This window comes from Archocentrus centrarchus, chromosome 22 (assembly GCF_007364275.1).
Source record: "Archocentrus centrarchus isolate MPI-CPG fArcCen1 chromosome 22, fArcCen1, whole genome shotgun sequence".
Lineage (NCBI taxonomy): Eukaryota > Metazoa > Chordata > Actinopteri > Cichliformes > Cichlidae > Archocentrus > Archocentrus centrarchus.
Window position 1 is genome coordinate 20,094,438 of NC_044367.1, and position 17,487 is coordinate 20,111,924.

General features: G+C 40.6%; 1 protein-coding gene and 1 long non-coding RNA gene across 2 annotated transcripts in view; one reads left to right on the plus strand and one right to left on the minus strand.

Moving 5' to 3' along the window:
- The window catches only part of LOC115772248 (nesprin-1-like), a 40,365-nt gene that overhangs the window by 11,880 nt on the left and 10,998 nt on the right, over positions 1–17,487 (plus strand). The window contains exons 27-72 of the mRNA XM_030718328.1: positions 108–273; positions 390–545; positions 681–833; positions 967–1,149; positions 1,272–1,409; positions 1,511–1,696; positions 1,854–1,976; positions 2,105–2,287; positions 2,590–2,733; positions 3,014–3,202; positions 3,472–3,612; positions 3,879–3,992; positions 4,244–4,405; positions 4,634–4,828; positions 4,964–5,140; positions 6,060–6,251; positions 6,385–6,516; positions 7,138–7,238; positions 7,383–7,536; positions 7,647–7,775; positions 7,889–8,044; positions 8,461–8,670; positions 8,821–8,922; positions 9,104–9,223; positions 9,391–9,591; positions 9,716–9,889; positions 10,441–10,572; positions 10,843–11,039; positions 11,137–11,269; positions 11,648–11,830; positions 12,027–12,176; positions 12,468–12,644; positions 12,730–12,885; positions 12,969–13,124; positions 13,265–13,435; positions 13,612–13,745; positions 13,902–14,106; positions 14,287–14,469; positions 14,566–14,712; positions 14,817–14,971; positions 15,132–15,279; positions 15,361–15,455; positions 15,569–15,803; positions 16,026–16,220; positions 16,475–16,600; positions 16,788–16,943. Of these exons, the coding sequence (XP_030574188.1) occupies positions 108–273; positions 390–545; positions 681–833; positions 967–1,149; positions 1,272–1,409; positions 1,511–1,696; positions 1,854–1,976; positions 2,105–2,287; positions 2,590–2,733; positions 3,014–3,202; positions 3,472–3,612; positions 3,879–3,992; positions 4,244–4,405; positions 4,634–4,828; positions 4,964–5,140; positions 6,060–6,251; positions 6,385–6,516; positions 7,138–7,238; positions 7,383–7,536; positions 7,647–7,775; positions 7,889–8,044; positions 8,461–8,670; positions 8,821–8,922; positions 9,104–9,223; positions 9,391–9,591; positions 9,716–9,889; positions 10,441–10,572; positions 10,843–11,039; positions 11,137–11,269; positions 11,648–11,830; positions 12,027–12,176; positions 12,468–12,644; positions 12,730–12,885; positions 12,969–13,124; positions 13,265–13,435; positions 13,612–13,745; positions 13,902–14,106; positions 14,287–14,469; positions 14,566–14,712; positions 14,817–14,971; positions 15,132–15,279; positions 15,361–15,455; positions 15,569–15,803; positions 16,026–16,220; positions 16,475–16,600; positions 16,788–16,943 (7,315 nt within the window). The remainder of the gene's footprint in view (positions 1–107; positions 274–389; positions 546–680; positions 834–966; positions 1,150–1,271; positions 1,410–1,510; positions 1,697–1,853; positions 1,977–2,104; positions 2,288–2,589; positions 2,734–3,013; positions 3,203–3,471; positions 3,613–3,878; positions 3,993–4,243; positions 4,406–4,633; positions 4,829–4,963; positions 5,141–6,059; positions 6,252–6,384; positions 6,517–7,137; positions 7,239–7,382; positions 7,537–7,646; positions 7,776–7,888; positions 8,045–8,460; positions 8,671–8,820; positions 8,923–9,103; positions 9,224–9,390; positions 9,592–9,715; positions 9,890–10,440; positions 10,573–10,842; positions 11,040–11,136; positions 11,270–11,647; positions 11,831–12,026; positions 12,177–12,467; positions 12,645–12,729; positions 12,886–12,968; positions 13,125–13,264; positions 13,436–13,611; positions 13,746–13,901; positions 14,107–14,286; positions 14,470–14,565; positions 14,713–14,816; positions 14,972–15,131; positions 15,280–15,360; positions 15,456–15,568; positions 15,804–16,025; positions 16,221–16,474; positions 16,601–16,787; positions 16,944–17,487) is intronic.
- LOC115772252 (uncharacterized) lies at positions 4,949–7,743 on the minus strand. The gene is made up of 4 exons (XR_004019026.1): positions 7,641–7,743; positions 5,973–6,224; positions 5,765–5,834; positions 4,949–5,096 (listed from the first exon to the last, which is right to left on the minus strand). It is a non-coding gene; the product is annotated as an uncharacterized LOC115772252 (long non-coding RNA).

Consider the following 17,487-nt stretch of genomic DNA (forward strand, 5'->3'; position numbering starts at 1 on the left):
TAATGATTTTGAAATACTGAAAAAATCTTATTTGCTGTTCAAAATTAAGTTAACTCCATGTTGCTGGTCAAAAATATAAGAGGAATTAATTTTATATTTGCCTCCAGCCTCTTGACACAGTCCAGGACCAAACGGGCTCAGGCAGCTCAGGAACTGAGGGATAGAGAGGAAGTGGAGAAGGAACTTAGTGTTGTAAAAGCCTGGATTCAAGAGACCAGGGAACTCCTTCTTAATCCAACTCCAGACATTGATTCTCTGTTGCAGGAGCTTGAGGTAAATCTGTCATCTAAATGGAGAAATATGAATATATTATATCAGGGAAGGACCCTGTTGGCATACATGTGTACACTTTTCCTGAACTAACACAGTCTTCTCTTTAATGTGCATAGGTTGTGCATGGAGATGTGATCACCTATCGTCAGAATGTGGATAAATTAGCAGAGCAACAACAGAGCAAGTACCTAGACCTCTACACCATACTCCCTTCAGAAATCTCCATGCAACTAGCAGAGGTCTCGCTTGCACTTGGTGCTATTGAGGATCAGGTACTCTATAATACAAATAGCTTTGAATGTAAATTAGACCTTGATGGGCCTGGTTTTTTGTGTTTGTTTGTTTTTTCACTTCTGTCACAGACTTTATCACGAGGCACTGGTTTGCTTTTCTCATCTATTTTCCAGGTTCTCTCTAAAGAGAGAGAAAATCAGAAAACTAGAGAAATAAAGGAGGACTTCAGCTCCAGAATCCATGACATGTCAGAAAAACTCAAAGCTATCTCCAATAAATTTAAGGAAAAATCTCCTGATGTTGACCATGCCAAAGAAGAGGTCAAGGTAGAATACCTACTTTTTGTTAGGTTTATTTTATGTGTGTACTGTTGTTGATACAAGAGACTTGAAATATTGCTTGTTCATCACTGAGAACAATGAATGATATAAACTTGTAGATATTGCTTTTTTTTCTCAGAGTCTTTTTGAGGACTTGGATTCCTGTGGTCGCACTCTTGCAGAGCTCGATGCAGCTGTACAAGAATTTGGCCGCAGAAACCCCCTGCTGGCCAAACAGCTAAGCGATGCCATCAGCAAGCTGTCGGAAATGCATCATCACACGTCGAGACTAGCAGACTGTAGGAACAACTGGCTCAAAAAGGTTTGTTTATTCATGTCTTTTCACACAGCACGACTAAAGCATTGATCCTTCTATAGCAATAAATAGTGTGACACAGTAACATAGGTAGAGATAGTTAAATGTTTCTTATCTTGGCTTTTCAGGCTGTCTGCTATTTAGATGAGTATAATGAGATGCTGGACTTCATTGTGAGGTGGTCGGAAAAAGCCAAAAGCCTAGTGAGGGCAAATATAATCTGGAACTCCTCTGTTCATCTGCAGGAACAGATACGGATGTATCAGGTGAGTCGGTGTGTTTTTAAGGAGCAGCTCAGTCCTTTGTCTAAGGAACAGTTAGCTGTCAGTTTGGACACCATACCACTGACCTTTTTCTCTGTGCTCAGGCTGTCTTGCGTGAGTCTAGAGAGCTACATGGGGACCTTGAATCCATGGCAGAGAAAGTAGAACTTTTGTCTGAGGTGCTGCAGGTCGAGTCTATGAGCCAGCAGGTTTGTGAGCTCAGTCGACATACCGAGGAGCTTCAGCAAAGCATCAAGACACGACTGCAGAGTCTGCAGGATGCAAACAAGGTACAGAGAAAATGAAAGATTTTGTATCCACTTAATTGTTTGTGATGTTTTTTATTTCAGTTTTGAATCATATTTTACTAGTAGAATTTCCACAAAAGAGTAATAATACTTGTAGCTCATACTTTGTGATAAATGTGTAACTGATTTCTGTCTTCAGAGTATGGAAGCCCTGGAGTATGAAGTGAAGGCTCTACATGTTGCTCTGGAGCAGGTCCAAGCGACTCTGACTTCACCAGAGTTGGCACGACAGAGCCTCAAAGAACAGCTGGCTCAGAGACAGGTAACCATAAGACATGAACACATTTTATTTTATTTTCTAGATTTTTTTTTTAAAGTACCTCGATTGCTTACTTTTCATCTCGTATATTGTAAAAATTTTCGCTCAATATTAACTGTACATTTTTTCAGCGTCTGCTGGCAGATATGGAGAGCTTCAAGCAGCAGGTTCAGGCCGTGCAGCTGTGTCAGAGTGCACTTCAGGTCCCAGAGGAGGTGATGCCTAACCTTGCCATCTGTCGCACAGCTCTGCGTCTGCAGCAAGAAGCCAGTCAGCTGCAGCATGTAGCCATTCAGCAGTGCAACATCTTACAGGTACAGGAGGGATACTACTGCTGCAGCACAGTAATGTCACCCCTGCTTTCAAAGGAAATGTGCAATAATACTGGATACTGGTAGAAAGCAACTTGAAACCTTGAAGATTTATTTTGAGCCCACAAAAAAATGACTGAAAATATCTCAAATGCAAGTTTTGTAACCAAAGTGTTTTTCAATTTTTAATATGCCGTGGACTCACATGGACCTTAACGTAATTTTAAAAGTTTACTATTTTTACATTCTGAGGTTTGAAATGACCATGTTATATTAACAAGTTATTTCACTTCACCTTTTTCAAGGAGGCAGTGGTGCAGTACGAGCAGTATGAACAGGAAGTGAGAGATCTGCAGGGCCTGATAGAGGAAGCACATCGGGTCATTCAGGACCGACCAATCCCCACAAACAACATCCAGGAGCTGCAAGCCCAGATCCTGCACCATGAAGTATATTACCTTAATTCTTTCACTTTACCACTCTTTCTTCCAAAGAGAAGGGAGTAGTTGAGGAGAAGGGTCTCTGGACATGTCATGAACTCAATACAGCATAAATATTGAGTGTAGTAATAAGTTTGAAGGAAATCAACATAAACAGGAGCTGTGTTTGTTCATCTGATGAATAAAATCCTGGTGTCTGCTTATGGAAATGTCAGTTCTGCATTATAAGTATTATATGTAACCCATAACTGCTCGATATATTCTGCATGTATTTTGTATTTTGGAATAGGAACTTGCCCAAAAGATCAAAGGTTACCAGGAGCAAATTGCCTCGCTCAACTCAAAATGCAAAATGCTGGCAGTGAAGGCCAAGCACGCCACCATGCTGCTAACAGTGACTGATGTAGAGGGTCTGCCTGAGGATCTCCAGGAGATGGATGGGGAGAAATCCAAGAAATCTGCCACACAAGCTGTTGTGGTAAGAGAACAACATAATATACCGATTGCTGTAAAGCTTGTGGTGAATAATAAACAAACCATTTGTCCTAGTCTACTGTTTATCGTTTTAGCTTAGCTTGGTTCTTTAATTTCATTAACCGAACCTGTTTGGCTGCCTTTTTGAAATAAAAATATGCTTCTGAAAGGTACACTGTGGCGCTTTTGCTTTTATCTACACCTTCTCTATGATTCATCTTTTTCAATTCACTTTGCATGTCTGCCCCTCTGTTTTCCTTCATGGCGTGCCAGATGACGGCTGGACGCTGTCACACCCTGCTGTCACCTGTAACTGAGGAGTCTGGTGAAGAGGGCACTAACAGCGAGATCTCTTCACCTCCTGTGTGTCGTTCTCCTTCTCCTATAACTCACACAGAAGCAACTGTAACCAAGGTTTCTGCCTTCTCGCTTCCTTTTGATTTTCTTTTCAGTTCTGCAGAACTGCAGTTTCTTGAGAAATTTGCTAATTCTGATTTAATCACAGGGATTTCTTTTTCAAAAGTCTTTCTCTAGTTTTGTGAAGCTATTTCTCAAGTTGTTAAGTTAACACTCTCCAGTGTTAATAACACTAGATTTGGGACTTTATAAAAGTATTTCTATCTGGCTACTACCCATTTAACAACTAACTGCTGATCACACCCTCTAAATATCTTTTTTAGATGGGGCGAGGGACACTCACAAGAGCTCCCATTCAAGAATTGTATGACCCAACATTTGAATCTGTGGCCAACTTAGATGACCTACAGCGCTCATGGGAGAGTTTAAAAAATGTGGTATGTGAAAGCCTTCGCCTTCATGCTTTTTTAATTAAAATATTTTTCATTAAAACACAGTTTTCAGCTACTAGTACCCATCTTATTCAGTTTAAGATAATTAAAACTTGTGTTATTCTAATATATTTTGGAAGAGTTCTCAAACAGCAAAGAATATCACTCTATAAATCAGATTTATCCTTATTAATGGTTATCATTACTAGTGGTATAAATGGTATTTCAAACTTACACCCTGATGTGTTCACTTACAGATCAGTGAGAAGCAGAGATCTTTGTACGAAGCTCTGGAGAAGCAGCAGCATTACCAGGGTTCACTCCAATCAATCTCTTCTAAAATGGAGGCTTTAGAGGCCAAACTCTGTGAGCCCCTGGAGGCAGATAAAAGTCCAGATAGCCACATAAAGGCACATGAGGTGAGTCCCATACAGGAAGGTGTTGAATAGTATGATGCATAGAGAGCTGAGATGCAGAAAGTGAAGTCTGTGGAAGATGTATTTTTGGCCACTTTTATCAGCTTAATTTGAATCTTTAATATCAGAGTAAAATGGTATTTTGTGTAAACATTACATTACTGTCTTGCTAGTCCCAGATTTTGTTTGTTGCATGAGCTGTATAGGCTTACCTTTGGTTATTGTCTGCAGGGTCTGATAGAAGATATTCAAAGTGTGCAGGAAGAAATAGACCGGCTTCAGACAAGCTTCACAGAAGATCTGGCCACTGACGCTGTGGACTCAGACATGGCTGACCATCTGGCCATGCAGTCCTCCCTCGCTGTGTTAGCTGAGAGGATGGCCACCATCCACATGAAGGCCTCAGGGAAACAACAAGTTCTGGAGGTATTTTTTTCTGTAAACTGTAAAAGTGCAAATGGTAGTTATATTTGTGTTATTTGTGTTATTAATGAATCAAGTTTTATTTCTTTATTGCCAAAAGTTATTGTACTAAGTAAAATGGGCTGTGGCATCCTCTAGGAACGTGTCAGTGACCGCCTGGAGGGTCAGCTTCAGGAACAGGTCGTACAGCTGTATCACACCCAGGCAGATGAACTGGACCGGTGGTTGGCCAAAATGCGCAGTGCTGTAACATCCCTCTTTCAACTTAAACCTGAAGAGGAGACAGATATGGAGAATCAACTGGCTGAATGTCAAGTAAGTGCTCCCCCTGCTGTTCTTTCAGAGTTCTGCATTTTCAAACACCACCTTACTTAAGTTTATTAATAGATTTGTGAATATGAATGTATGGTTACTTAATAATGCATGTCATAGTAGATTTTTGGGAATGACAGGCATATGTCTGGGACTGTTTCCTAGGCGTTCAGGGATTGTTTCTGAGCAGACTAAAGCAAATCAAATTTGGGATTGGATTATTTAAGTATGTCTTATCTTTCAATATTTTGTCCTTATTACACATGAATCATTTCAGGGGCCTTTCAGTGGGTAAACAAGCACATTAGTGGAGTAATAGGGGCCTTCACATGGCTGGACCTAAGTGTCTGTAGGACTAGTCTTAAGCAGATTATGCAGATGTCTCTGTGTGACAAGGGCGTGCTAGAAGCATAGGGCGGAGTAGTCAGAATTTGCTACCACGATTGGTGCTGGTGACAAAGCTGCTAGAATATCCAAGTAGGGGAATCCTAGAGTACAGTGAGAGTAGGATAGCAGGGTATGAAGGTATTCTCTGCCTTAGAATAACCTGCAGAAGCTAATGATGACAAAGGAATGTCAGTAATATCAAAAAACAAATGTTTCTTCAGACATTTGGACAATACTTACTGATGGGCATAACAACAGCTGGTCTGGACTTAGAATGGAGAAGTGGTTTGGAAGTTGAGTGAGAGCATGTCTGCCGAAGAGCACAGAGCCTGAAGGATTAGTGGTAATATGTTGCACAGAAGGCAAGGCCGAAGAGGTGGGCTAAGGATGAGAGCTGTCCCTGTCCTTTGGACAGGGAAAGCTGCTGGTGAAGGGGATTCATCCATACCTGGAGGGTCTGTTGTGTAGAAGGAGGAGCTCCTGTAGGTGGTGAGACACGATGTTTGACCTGGCCTCTCTCCTTCTACTCCTGCAGAACATGCTGCTGGAGATTGAAGAGAAGGTGCTGGCCCTCTCAGAGCTGTCAGTGCATAGTGAGAACTTGCTGCGGGGGGGCCGCACAGACACCAGAGAGGAAGCTGAACATTTGGCCAGGAAGTTACGTACACTGAAGGGTGGTTTGTTGGAGCTGCAGAGGATGCTACAAGACAAACAGGTTAACATCCAGGTGAGGTCGCTGCATGGTTTAAATTAGTGTGTGCATGCATGTAATGCATGCTTTAGTATTTGCTTACTAACAAAAGTAGATGTAAATTTATTTCTAATTATTGTGTATCTCTATGATCTTTCTGGTTCTACAGGGTTCTCTGCAGGAACAGGAAGACAGTGAATCAGAGTCCAGCCTCTCTCAGAGTCCCAGTGTGCAGGATTGGCTGGCCCTGGCTCGGACCACACGAACCCAACAGCATCAAGACAGCCTTCAGAGACAGAGGGTAATTTTCCCACTTTTTTTAACCTTGATTAAGTCCCTCTGTATTGCAAAGTACAAGCTTAAATGCCCTTTCTCATTCAATTTGCCATTATATTCCTTTTCCTATTACCCAGGGCTGCACAAAAAAGTTACAAAAAGTATTCTATTAATGTGGATGATAACCTTTAATTTTAAGATAAAGGAATCTCTTTTATACTTGGACCAGTCCTCATCTGCAAAAATAGATATTTACTATTAAGGTACTTCAGTAGGTTTTGAGGGCCGAAGTGAGTTACATGTAAAAATGAACGAGCGCAAGCCGACTGTCCCCACAGGATTAAAAAACTGTGTTTCACACCAAAATGTGTGTATCTTTAAGAGTCCAATAAACATGTTGAATGGGTTTCCTGTCTGTTAATGGTACTGGCAGTGCACTGCGATACTTATTAATATTTTATTAATATTGAACAAAGTGAAAGAACGTAAGATTTTTGGCCATATTTCTCAGCATCTCTTTTGATAATGAAACAAAACATGTTAGTACCATTATGTCACCAAAATTTTTGTAAATAACTATAAATGTTTCTTTATAATGTCAGATACTGTCTAACATGGTTGCTGTATTGCTTGTTTTCTCCTGAAGGAACTGGAGGAGCAGCTTGCAGAGCAGAAAAAGCTGCTTCAGTCTGTTGCTAGCAGAGGAGAGGAGATCCTCATCCAGCAGGCATCACCCAGCAGCGCCAGGTCTTTTAATAACAGTTATACCATACATGTATACAAATGCAAGTGAAAGTAAATAATAAAATGTCAGGTGGATGTATGAAATTTGTTTTTATAGCAGAGCATAAATGGAGCACTAATTTTTTTTCATTCTCCATCATCCTGCAGTACAACAGAGCCATTTTCTCCAGCAGCTTTGGCTGAGAGGGAAACTCAGGTTGGGCGGGAGCAGATGAGGCAGAGATGGGAGAGTCTAAGACTGGAGCTCAAAACTAAACTCCAGCTCCTGCAGAAAACCCTGGAGCAGGACCACAAGCAGCCAGTACAGATCCTTTTGTTTTTAATTAATGTTAGCATAAAGTCGATGGAGGAAAAAACCAAAGGATTTTTATGACTGTTTTCTGTCTTTTCTTGTTTTTTTTTTACCTTTAGGTTTATTCGAGAGCTTCTCGTGTGTCCACAGCTGGGCCACTCTTTAAAGGAGACACCCAGGCAGGGAGATCCTCTCTGAAGACTCTGTACGATAGCTTCAGACAGACAGTAGAAGACATGACCCCTCAGGTTTAGCATTTCTGTTATTATATTGTAATACAACGTTGGAAAATTAAACACTTTTAGTTAAGCATGTGGTCTCAATGAAAATGTCCATCTTTCCTGTGTATATGTGTATATAGCCTGGTGGTGGTGAGATACAGGTGGCGGAGATGGAGCAACAGCTCTACACAGCTGTGTCAAACACCTCCTCCTGGCTGGATAGTGTGGAGAACAACGTCTTCTCTGGCTCAGTGCTGCTTGCTGAAAATGCAGAGACCCAGCTACAAAAGCAAGAGGTACAATTGGCCTTATTTGTGCAGATTTAAATATTGCAGGAATTTTCAAATAATAAATCACATGAGTAGCGGCATATAGGTTAAATGATACTTACTACAGGAGTATGTGGCTAAAGTTCTGGATGGGATGCATGTTGCTGTTTCAGACAGAGCACAATGTCAAGGTGCAGGTCTTGCATCTCCTCATCTGTATGAAAATGTGCAGAGGTCCCAGAGCAGAGCCATACCACTGAATATAAATTATTGTTGATGAACAGACAATTTTCTTTTGACTACAGTTGTCCTGGCTGTGCAGTATAAAAAAAAGATAATTCTGTTATCTGACAACTGACAATCAAAATGCTTTCCCATTTTACAGATGTTACATTGTAATTATTTAGTATAAATCTAGCTAATGATTCTGACCTCCTCTGCAGACCTTGGAGAACGATGTAAGGAATGTGACAGAGGATGTGAAGCTCAGCCAAACTCTGCTTGCTTCATCTTCAGCGTTAAGAAATGAAGATCGAGTGCTTTTGGAAGACAACCTTAACTGCTTAAAAGAGAGATTAGGAGCTCTGGGTTGTGCTCTGGGACAACGTTGTGACCAAATGAGGAGCAGAGCGCATGAACTCACATCCTATCAGGTTTGCCTGATATGAGGAAATGTTTCTGTCTATTATGTCAAGCCACTGTTGAAGAAGACTATAGTAAAGCCTATAGTAAACAAAATTAAAATGTTTATATCTTTGCTTATTAATATACATTTTCTTTAAATTGTCTTCTGTCTATCACAGACTGAATTGCAACTTCTTCAGACTGCTTTGATTGAGACCAAATGCCAGATACTACAAGCGCTAGCTGGAGCAATGGATAGACCAGCCTCAAAACAACTTGAGGTAATGCAAGAGTTGACTAAGACATGCGCGCACACACACACACACACACACACACACACACACACACACACACACACACACACACACACACACACACACACACACATACATACATACATATAAATATATATATATAACATTACAGCGAATGCCTTTCATGCATGTAATTTGTTTCTCTCAGGTCATTGCCAGTGCAGAGGAGAGCCTGAAAGACTTTGAACAAAGAATCACAGAACTTAAAACCAGAGGAGCAGCACTACACGCAGATCAGATATCCGTAAACAAACTGCTCAAACTACAGGTAACAAGCATGACTCATGGCTCCTGCAGAAATCAAAAATTTGATTTCATTTCTTAGTGCACAGTAAAGAAATTACCATAAAATTTAAAAGATACACAGCCTGAAATTATTTTATTTTTTTTTTTAACCAAAACAGAAAAAATTAAAAGGTTTGTGTATCTTTCCAGGATTCATATGAGGAGCTGGTGATGACAGTGGGTTCCCGGCGCAGTGGGCTGAACCAGAACATGGCACTGAAGGAGCAGTATGAGCGTGCTCTGCAGGACCTGAAAGACCTGGTAGACACAGCTAAAGACAAGATGGCTGCTGATCAAAGAATTATTGCCAGCTCGGTGGAGGAAGTCCAAAATCATCTGGACAAACATAAGGTATGGCATCTTGAAACTCTGCTAAATCCTTAGGCTTAAAAAAGTAACAAGGTTGCACGTTGAACCTAATTTGTAATAATGCAGGTAACAAGTAGAGTTGATTATTTTTTTCTGGCCTGTTCAGGAGTTCTTCCAGGGTCTAGAGTCCCATATGATTCTAACAGAAACGTACTTCAGGAAGATCAGTGGCTTGATGCTTCCCAAAGAAAACCAAGCCTTGGAACAGACACTGGCTGAGGCTCAGAGTGTCCTCAAAGAGGCGCACAGTAAAGGAGTTGAACTGGAGTGTATCCTAGAGGTAAGAGAGAAGGCACAATTTATGCCAGTTGTGATATTTTTTTTTTTTTAAGGAGGTTAACATAGGCACAAAAATTCTAAAAAATGTCTTATGCTGGATAGTTTTGGGGGCAGCTCCAAGTGTGCAAAGTGGTTTGTTCAGAAGGTATTTTAAGGCTAACCAGTGGAGAAAAAAAAACAAGCAACTGTATTCTTATTACAGGTTTCTGGACAAGAATAATAACAAATAATAGATATGACATGTTCAAGAAAGCACAACATTTACAGAGTGTTTATATGTCATATATTAGAAAGACACAAACTATACAAATAAATCACTGCATTTTTAATCACTATAAAAAAAATTGCAGTATTAAAGTAGTTGCTAGTTGTGGGATGATGGTGGACATGTAGGTGGAGAAACAAGTTTGCAAGCATTTAGTACAAAATCTCTAAACAAAAAGAATCTCAAATAAAAAATGGTAAAATAAAAAAAATACTAGAAATAGTTACATAGGAACACGTGTGCTTATTAGAAAAGCAAAGGTTTACTAAATATTTATTTATTTTCAGACTTGGTGCCGTTTGGTGCAGGACTACCAGAGTCTGAACCGACATCTGGAGGCTGTTGAAGGAAGTATTCCTTCTGCTGGCCTGGTTGAAGAAACTGAAGAAAGGCTTATGGACAGAATATCACTGTATCAGGTAAAATGTCACATGAGTTTAGATGTTTGGAACTAACAAAATAATCTTTGATTTCTTGCATAGGACTAATTGTTTAGATGTGACAAAGGAACAAGCTGCTTGTTTTCACTTACATGCTAATTAGGATTTAAAGATTTGAAGTTCAGCTCAAAATGGACTTGCTGTCCTGGAGGAAACTATAGAGATACTCTTTTTTTCTTTCTTTCTTTTATTTATTTATTTTTTGCTACAACAAACTGCAAACCCACTTTCTTCTATTTTTCTGTAAAGGGTCTGAAGGGGAGACTAACAGAGCACCAGCACAAGCTCTACCAGGTATTGGATGAAGGTAAACATCTCTTACTGTCGGTATGCTGCCCCGCACTGGAGAATCAACTCACACTCTTGGGGGAACACTGGCTCAATAACACAGCAAAGGTCAACAAGGAGTTACAACGCCTTGAGGCTATCCTGAAACACTGGACCAGGTCAGAGAGAATTGAAATGAGGACATTTTAGGCTTTATATATAAAACTCATGTTTATAATTGCATGGTGTAATTTTAATTCTTTGTTTTTTCTATAGGTATCAAAGGGAGTGTGCTGAGATGAGTGAATGGCTGCAATCTGCTCTGGAGCGACTGGAGTTTTGGAACACGCAGGCGGTGTTAGTACCACAGGAGCTGGAAACTGTCAGAGACCATCTCTCTGCTTTCCTTGTGAGGCCAAGAACAATCACTTCTTTTCTTTTCTTTTCTTTTCTTTCTTTTCTTTTCTTTTCTTTTCTTTTCTTTTCTTTTCTTTTCTTTTCTTTTCTTTTCTTTTCTTTTCTTTTCCCAAGCAACTGCCTGAGATGTATGCCCATACTGTGTGGAAATACTTAATGTGTTTTTTTTGAGGCTGAGGCTCAACTTGTTGTTCCGTTTATCTGTAGCATATGCTGCAGTTTTTACATACCAGTTTTGTACATGCTTAATTTAAACTAAGTAAAGAAAATAGTGCTGGGCCTGTAATTCTGTATCATCTGCGTAGTGCTGTTGCTACAGTGTGGTCCACAGAGCTTTGATTGCATGATTTTCCACTCCTATCTGTCGTAGGAATTCTCAAAAGAAGTTGAGGGAAAGTCTAGCCTTAAGAGCTCAGTGGTTAATGAGGGGAACCAGCTGCTGCGGCTGAAGAAAGTGGACACGGTGGTATTGCGCTCTGACCTGGCACGGATTGACACTCAGTGGGCTGAGCTACTCACACGCATCCCAGTGGTCCAGGAGAAGCTGCATCAGGTATTGTCACATGCATCCAGACTAAAAGGGCTTACCTGCTTGGGGCCAAATAGGATTACCTCTTTCTACTGCTTCAGTTGTATACAGAAGTTTTCATTGCAGGTTATCCTTAAACTAGCAACATGTAGGTTTTTCTCTGTGATGTTTAATGTGCCAAGCCAATGGTTTGGATTTTTTTTTTTTTTTCCTTTTCAAGATCCAAATGGAAAAGTTGGCATCCCGTCATGCCATTTCTGAGCTGTTTAACTGGATAGCACTGATGGAGAATGTCATTGAGGAGGATGAAGAAAACCTCAAGAGTGCTGTGGGGTCAAGTGTGATTCAAGACTATTTGCAAAAATATAAGGTAGTGGAGCTTTTTTATTGATTTATGGCAGTTTTTGTTTACATGTATGATGTGAACTCTTGTTAAATGCAAAAGTATAACAATTTTGGAATTAGATGTGAATGGTTTGTTTTTATTTTTGTAGTTTGTCAGTACAAGTAAGTATTTTTCTAGGTAAATAAGAGCATATGTTTATATCTAAAATTCGGATTTTTAAACATGGAGTCTTAGTAACCTGATTATTGTGATGTAACTACTGGTTCTAATTACAAATCTTTTATCATGAAATCTCCTGTGGTTTCCTCACTTTAGGGTTTCAGGGTAGATTTAAGCTGTAAGCAGCTGACTGTGGACTTTGTTAACCAGTCAGTGCTGCAGCTCAGTGGTCAGGATGTGGAGAGCAAGCGCAGTGATAAAACAGACTTTGCTGAACGTCTGGGAGCCATGAACAGGCGGTGGCAGATCCTACAAGGCCGCATCAATGAGAGGGTGAGGCTGTAATCACTGATAATGTTACAATAAAACAAATGTGACATCGAAAGTTAACAGTTTATTTTGCATGAAACACTTGAAGATCCAGTTCCTGGAGAGCCTATTGGAGATGTGGTTGGAGTATGAGAGCAGCATTCAGGCCCTGAAGTCCTGGATGGCAACCCAAGAAGAAAGGCTAAAGAGGAAACATCGGATAGAGGATTTGACATCTGTACAGAATGCTCTAAAAGACTGCGAGGTACTATAGATCTGATTAAAATGTTCATACTGTCCAGTCATCTTGTTTTTTAATTTGCAAAATGAGAATTTTTTTTTTCAAAGGAAATGGAAGAGTTGGTGAAAGAAAAAGAGAAAGAACTGGAGAGAGTCGAAGAGCAGGGCTGTGCCCTTGTTCAAAACAAGACTGATGAGGCCTGTGCTATTGTCATGGAAACACTCCAAGGTGTCAATCATACCTGGGCTAACCTGGACCACTTGGTAATCTCCCCATTCTCTTTCTAACTTTTCATTATTTTACCTGGGTTAGACCCATTTGTTCTGTCCTCTTTTTCATCCCTCATGTGCTCTGATTTTGCAATTTACTGAATGTGCTTACATTTTCATTTCATCTTCAACAGATTGGGCAACTAAAGATCAGCTTGAAGTCAGTGCTGGACCAGTGGACTCTATACAAGCACGCTTCAGAAGAGATCAATGGCTACCTGATGGAGGGAAGGTACTCTGTGTCTCGTTTCCGCCTCCTCACAGGCTCCCTGGAGGCTGTTCATCTGCAAGTGCAAAGTCTGCAGGTATAGTAAGACAAAGGAGCATTCAGTCTATTCTACATGTTTGCTGGCTGAAACCTTTAACTGTATTGGTATGAGTTTCTGAAATCTTATAGCAATGCAGCTCACATTAGGGGACTGTTTTTTAATGTGATCATATAGCTGCTGGTGAATTAAGCACTGTATTTGCCACTGTGAAGGATTTGCAAGGGGAACTGGAAAAACAGGAGAGCAGCCTCAGAAAGTTTGGTGCTGTTACCCACCAACTGCTGAGGGAGTGTCACCCTTCGGTGTCAGATTCTCTCAACAATGCCCTGAAAGATGTCAATGCAAGGTGATCCTAATTAGCATGATATTATCATCATATTACTATTTATTACTGTTATTATTATTGGTCCTTCTTTAAATGATTTAAGATATTTATTGACAAAAATATTGTAGTGTTCATATCTTTAATCATCACCTTGGTCCATGTCATATTTGCACATAGATGGACTGGCTTACTGGAGGAGATTGGAGAGCGTCTCAGAAGCAGCAAAGCCCTGCTTCAGCTGTGGCAGCGCTACAAAGAGCTTTATGAGCAGAGCTGCAACAGCATCCAGCTGCAGGAGGAAAAAGCTAATCAGCTCCTCAAGACCACCTGCAGCAAAGACATTGCTGACGATGAGGTGTCTGACTGGATCCAAGAATGCAGCGTGAGTGAGGCTACAGCCTTGCAAATGGGACATCAGAACAGCTCTTCTAATGCCTTATAGTGAAAGCCACTGTTTAATCATTAAAAATGTCCTCACAAATGTGCCATCCAGTTGGATATTGTGTTTTAGTTATAATAATAAAGATACTTTGCCCTAAATCTATTGGGTGTTTTGTCTCAGGAGTTGCTCCGATCCCAAGCTCCAGTCCAGGCCACACTTCAGGTTCTCCAAGAACTGGGAGAGCAGCTTAAACAGCAGGTGGATACATCAGCAGCATCTGCTATCCAGTCAGATCACCTTTCTCTCACCCAGCGGCTGGCTGCGGTGGAACAGGCACTTACCAGGCAGCTCACCACTCTACAGGTAAAAAAAGATTTATGAGACTTTTTGTCCTTTTAAGTAGTCATTTACCAAGTCAGTATTATGACATTTGTGGGTGCTATTTCTTTTCTATACCAGACTGGAGTTCAAGACTATGAAATCTTCAATCATCAGCTGGAATCACTGGGGTCCTGGGTAGTTGAAGCTGAAGAGGCTCTGAAGGTGCAAGATCCTAATGGCTCTACTGACCTGACAGTCATCCAGGACCGCATGGATGAGCTCAAGGTTTGTTTTATTGTTTTCTTTCTGAATTTGGTGAACAAAATGACATCATGCCATATAGAGGTTCAGCAGCTGAGAAATCTTACCATTTTCTTTTGCCCATACAGAGGCTCATGTTGAAATTCAGCAGTATGGCCCCTGAGTTAGAGCGTCTTAATGAGCTTGGTTACCGGCTCCCTCTTAACGATTCAGAGATCAAGCGCATGCAGAACCTCAACAGAAGCTGGTCCACAGCCTCAGCACAGGCCACAGAGAGATTCAGGTAAGATATGAAAAGAAAATTACAAGCCAGTCCCAAAAGGTTTAAAGCCTTCCTAATGCAGGACACTGTTAAATAACAAGGTTAGATAAATCCAATAACAGGGCAAATGGCTGCTGTCCCCCATGTGACTGAGATAAGCTCACTTTTTCTTTCCTTGCAGCAAACTTCAGTCATTCCTGCTGCAGCAGCAGACCTTCCTTGAAAAGTGTGAAACGTGGATGGAGTTCTTGGTCCAAACAGAAGAGAATCTGGCAGTGGAAATTTCAGGGAACTACCAGAGTTTGATAGAACAGCAGAAAGCCCATGAGGTTAAGGTCCATTTGAAGAAGAATATCCTCAAATATCATCTTTTGATTATATTAACAAATAATTCATATTTTATCTTACAGTTATTCCAAGCTGAGATGTTCAGTCGGCAGCAGATCCTCCACTCTATCATTAGTGATGGACAGAGAATGTTAGAGCAGGGTCAGGTAGATGACAGGTAACAAAATCACAATTATTTATTTGACTAGACAAACTCTATTGTTCTTTGTTTACTACCAGACTCAATTTAAAACCTTTATTTGCCTGTTGTCTTTCTCAAATCTCCTGCAGAGATGAGTTCAACCTGAAGTTGGCTCTCCTGAGTAACCAGTGGCAGGGCGTAGTGCGACGCGCTCAGCAGAGGCGGGGCATCATTGATGGTCTCATCCGCCAGTGGCAGCGGTATAGAGAAATGGTGGACAAGCTGCGCAAATGGCTTTTGGAAGTGTTCCATCGTACAGAGGCACTTCAGGCAGGGAATACAGTTCCTCTGCAACAAGCTCGCGCTATGCTGGATGGTGTCCAGGTACACAGTAATAAACTTAATTGTAATACACAGTGGTACAGCAGCTACAGCAAAGAGTAGTTTAGATTAAGAACCTATGGCAGTGTGACATTTTTAATATAATAAGCCACAAATATAGTATCTGACAGTGTTAAACATGCAGCTGCATTTGTGGGTTGGGGATGATCTGTGTAAATTAACTGGGTTGTGTAGCTTGATAAGGATTCTTTCCTCCTGTTTCAGATGAAGGAAAAGGTCCTGCAGCGTCACCAGGGCAGCTATATCTTGACAGTGGAGGCTGGCAGACAACTGCTTTTGTCGGCCGATAGCCGAGCAGAGGCGGCCCTGCAGGCAGAGCTGACTGATATCCAGGAGCGATGGAAACAAACCAGCATACGCCTGGAAGAACAGAAGAAAGAACTTTACACTTTGTTAAAGGTAAAACAGACAAAATGCTAGCAGCTTATGTAGTCCAGGGAACCTCAGGATACCTTGATGGGCACCATAATTCTTGTATTTGTATGTACAATTGGCTTTGTACGTATAAATTGGTACATTTTTATTTTCTTTATAATAGTATTTCACCAAACCCTACTAGTTGTAGTTTAAATAAGGACAGCTGTTTTAGAGTAACTCGTAGTTTTCCAGCCATTGTTTGTGTCACACCTGTGTTTGTAATCTGTTGAATGCAGGACTGGGAGAGGTGTGAAAAAGGCATTTGTGGATCGCTGGAAAAGCTTCGAGCCTTCAAAAAGCAGCTTTCTCAGCCTATTCCCAATCATAATGAGGATCTGCAAGCTGAACAGATCCGCTGCAAGGTAACAGCTTGGACATTTTTTTAAATTCTTTCTTTATTTTTTAAAATTAACATTCCTTTGTGCAATTTGATGTAAGACATATACATAGAGTTATTTAAATGTCTGTTAAGCTGATTCTTTTTAACGTTGTTCAGGTGCTTGTTCAAATACAAATCAAAATTTAATATTAGTATTGTTTTATTTCCAGGATTTGGAGAATACGTTTGATGGCTGGACGGGTGATCTGGCCCACCTGACCGTACTGAGAGAGTCACTTTCTTGCTACATCAGTGCTGAGGACCTTTCTGTCCTGCAAGAGCGTATTGAGCTGCTGCATAGACAGTGGGATGAAATCTGCCACCAGGTACAACTCTTGGCACAGTACCTCCCTATTTTAGATTGTCTAAAAATACTGTGTACTGCAAGTCTGATGAGCTACTTGGCAATTATTGAAATCAAATAGAGAGTGGTTCGCAGAAATTGCTTTATAGGCACATTCTATATGTAACACAATATTAACTGTAACAGTTACAAATGTAAATTGCTCTTGTTACTGTATGTCCTTCAGTCCCAGCAGATCGTGTTGCTAGTGTCAGTCTTCATCATAAGACACAATGCGTACACTTACACGTATGGGTGGTTGATCAACATCAAATACAAATACTCCCTATATAAATCTACATCTTTAAGCTAGAAAACAGTTGGTATTCATGCAGTATTTTACTTTTGTTCTCGGATTGATTTGTGTCTTTATATAAAAGAGTGGGAGAAATAGTTTGATTTAGTGTAATGCGCCATTTTGCCACAATTTTGAGAAAGGAACAGTTAATGTGACAAGTTAATGTAATCAGTCCTGTGAGTGCAGAAAAGCTGAAACCTCAAGTTGATTTCGTTTTTTCAGTCGCATC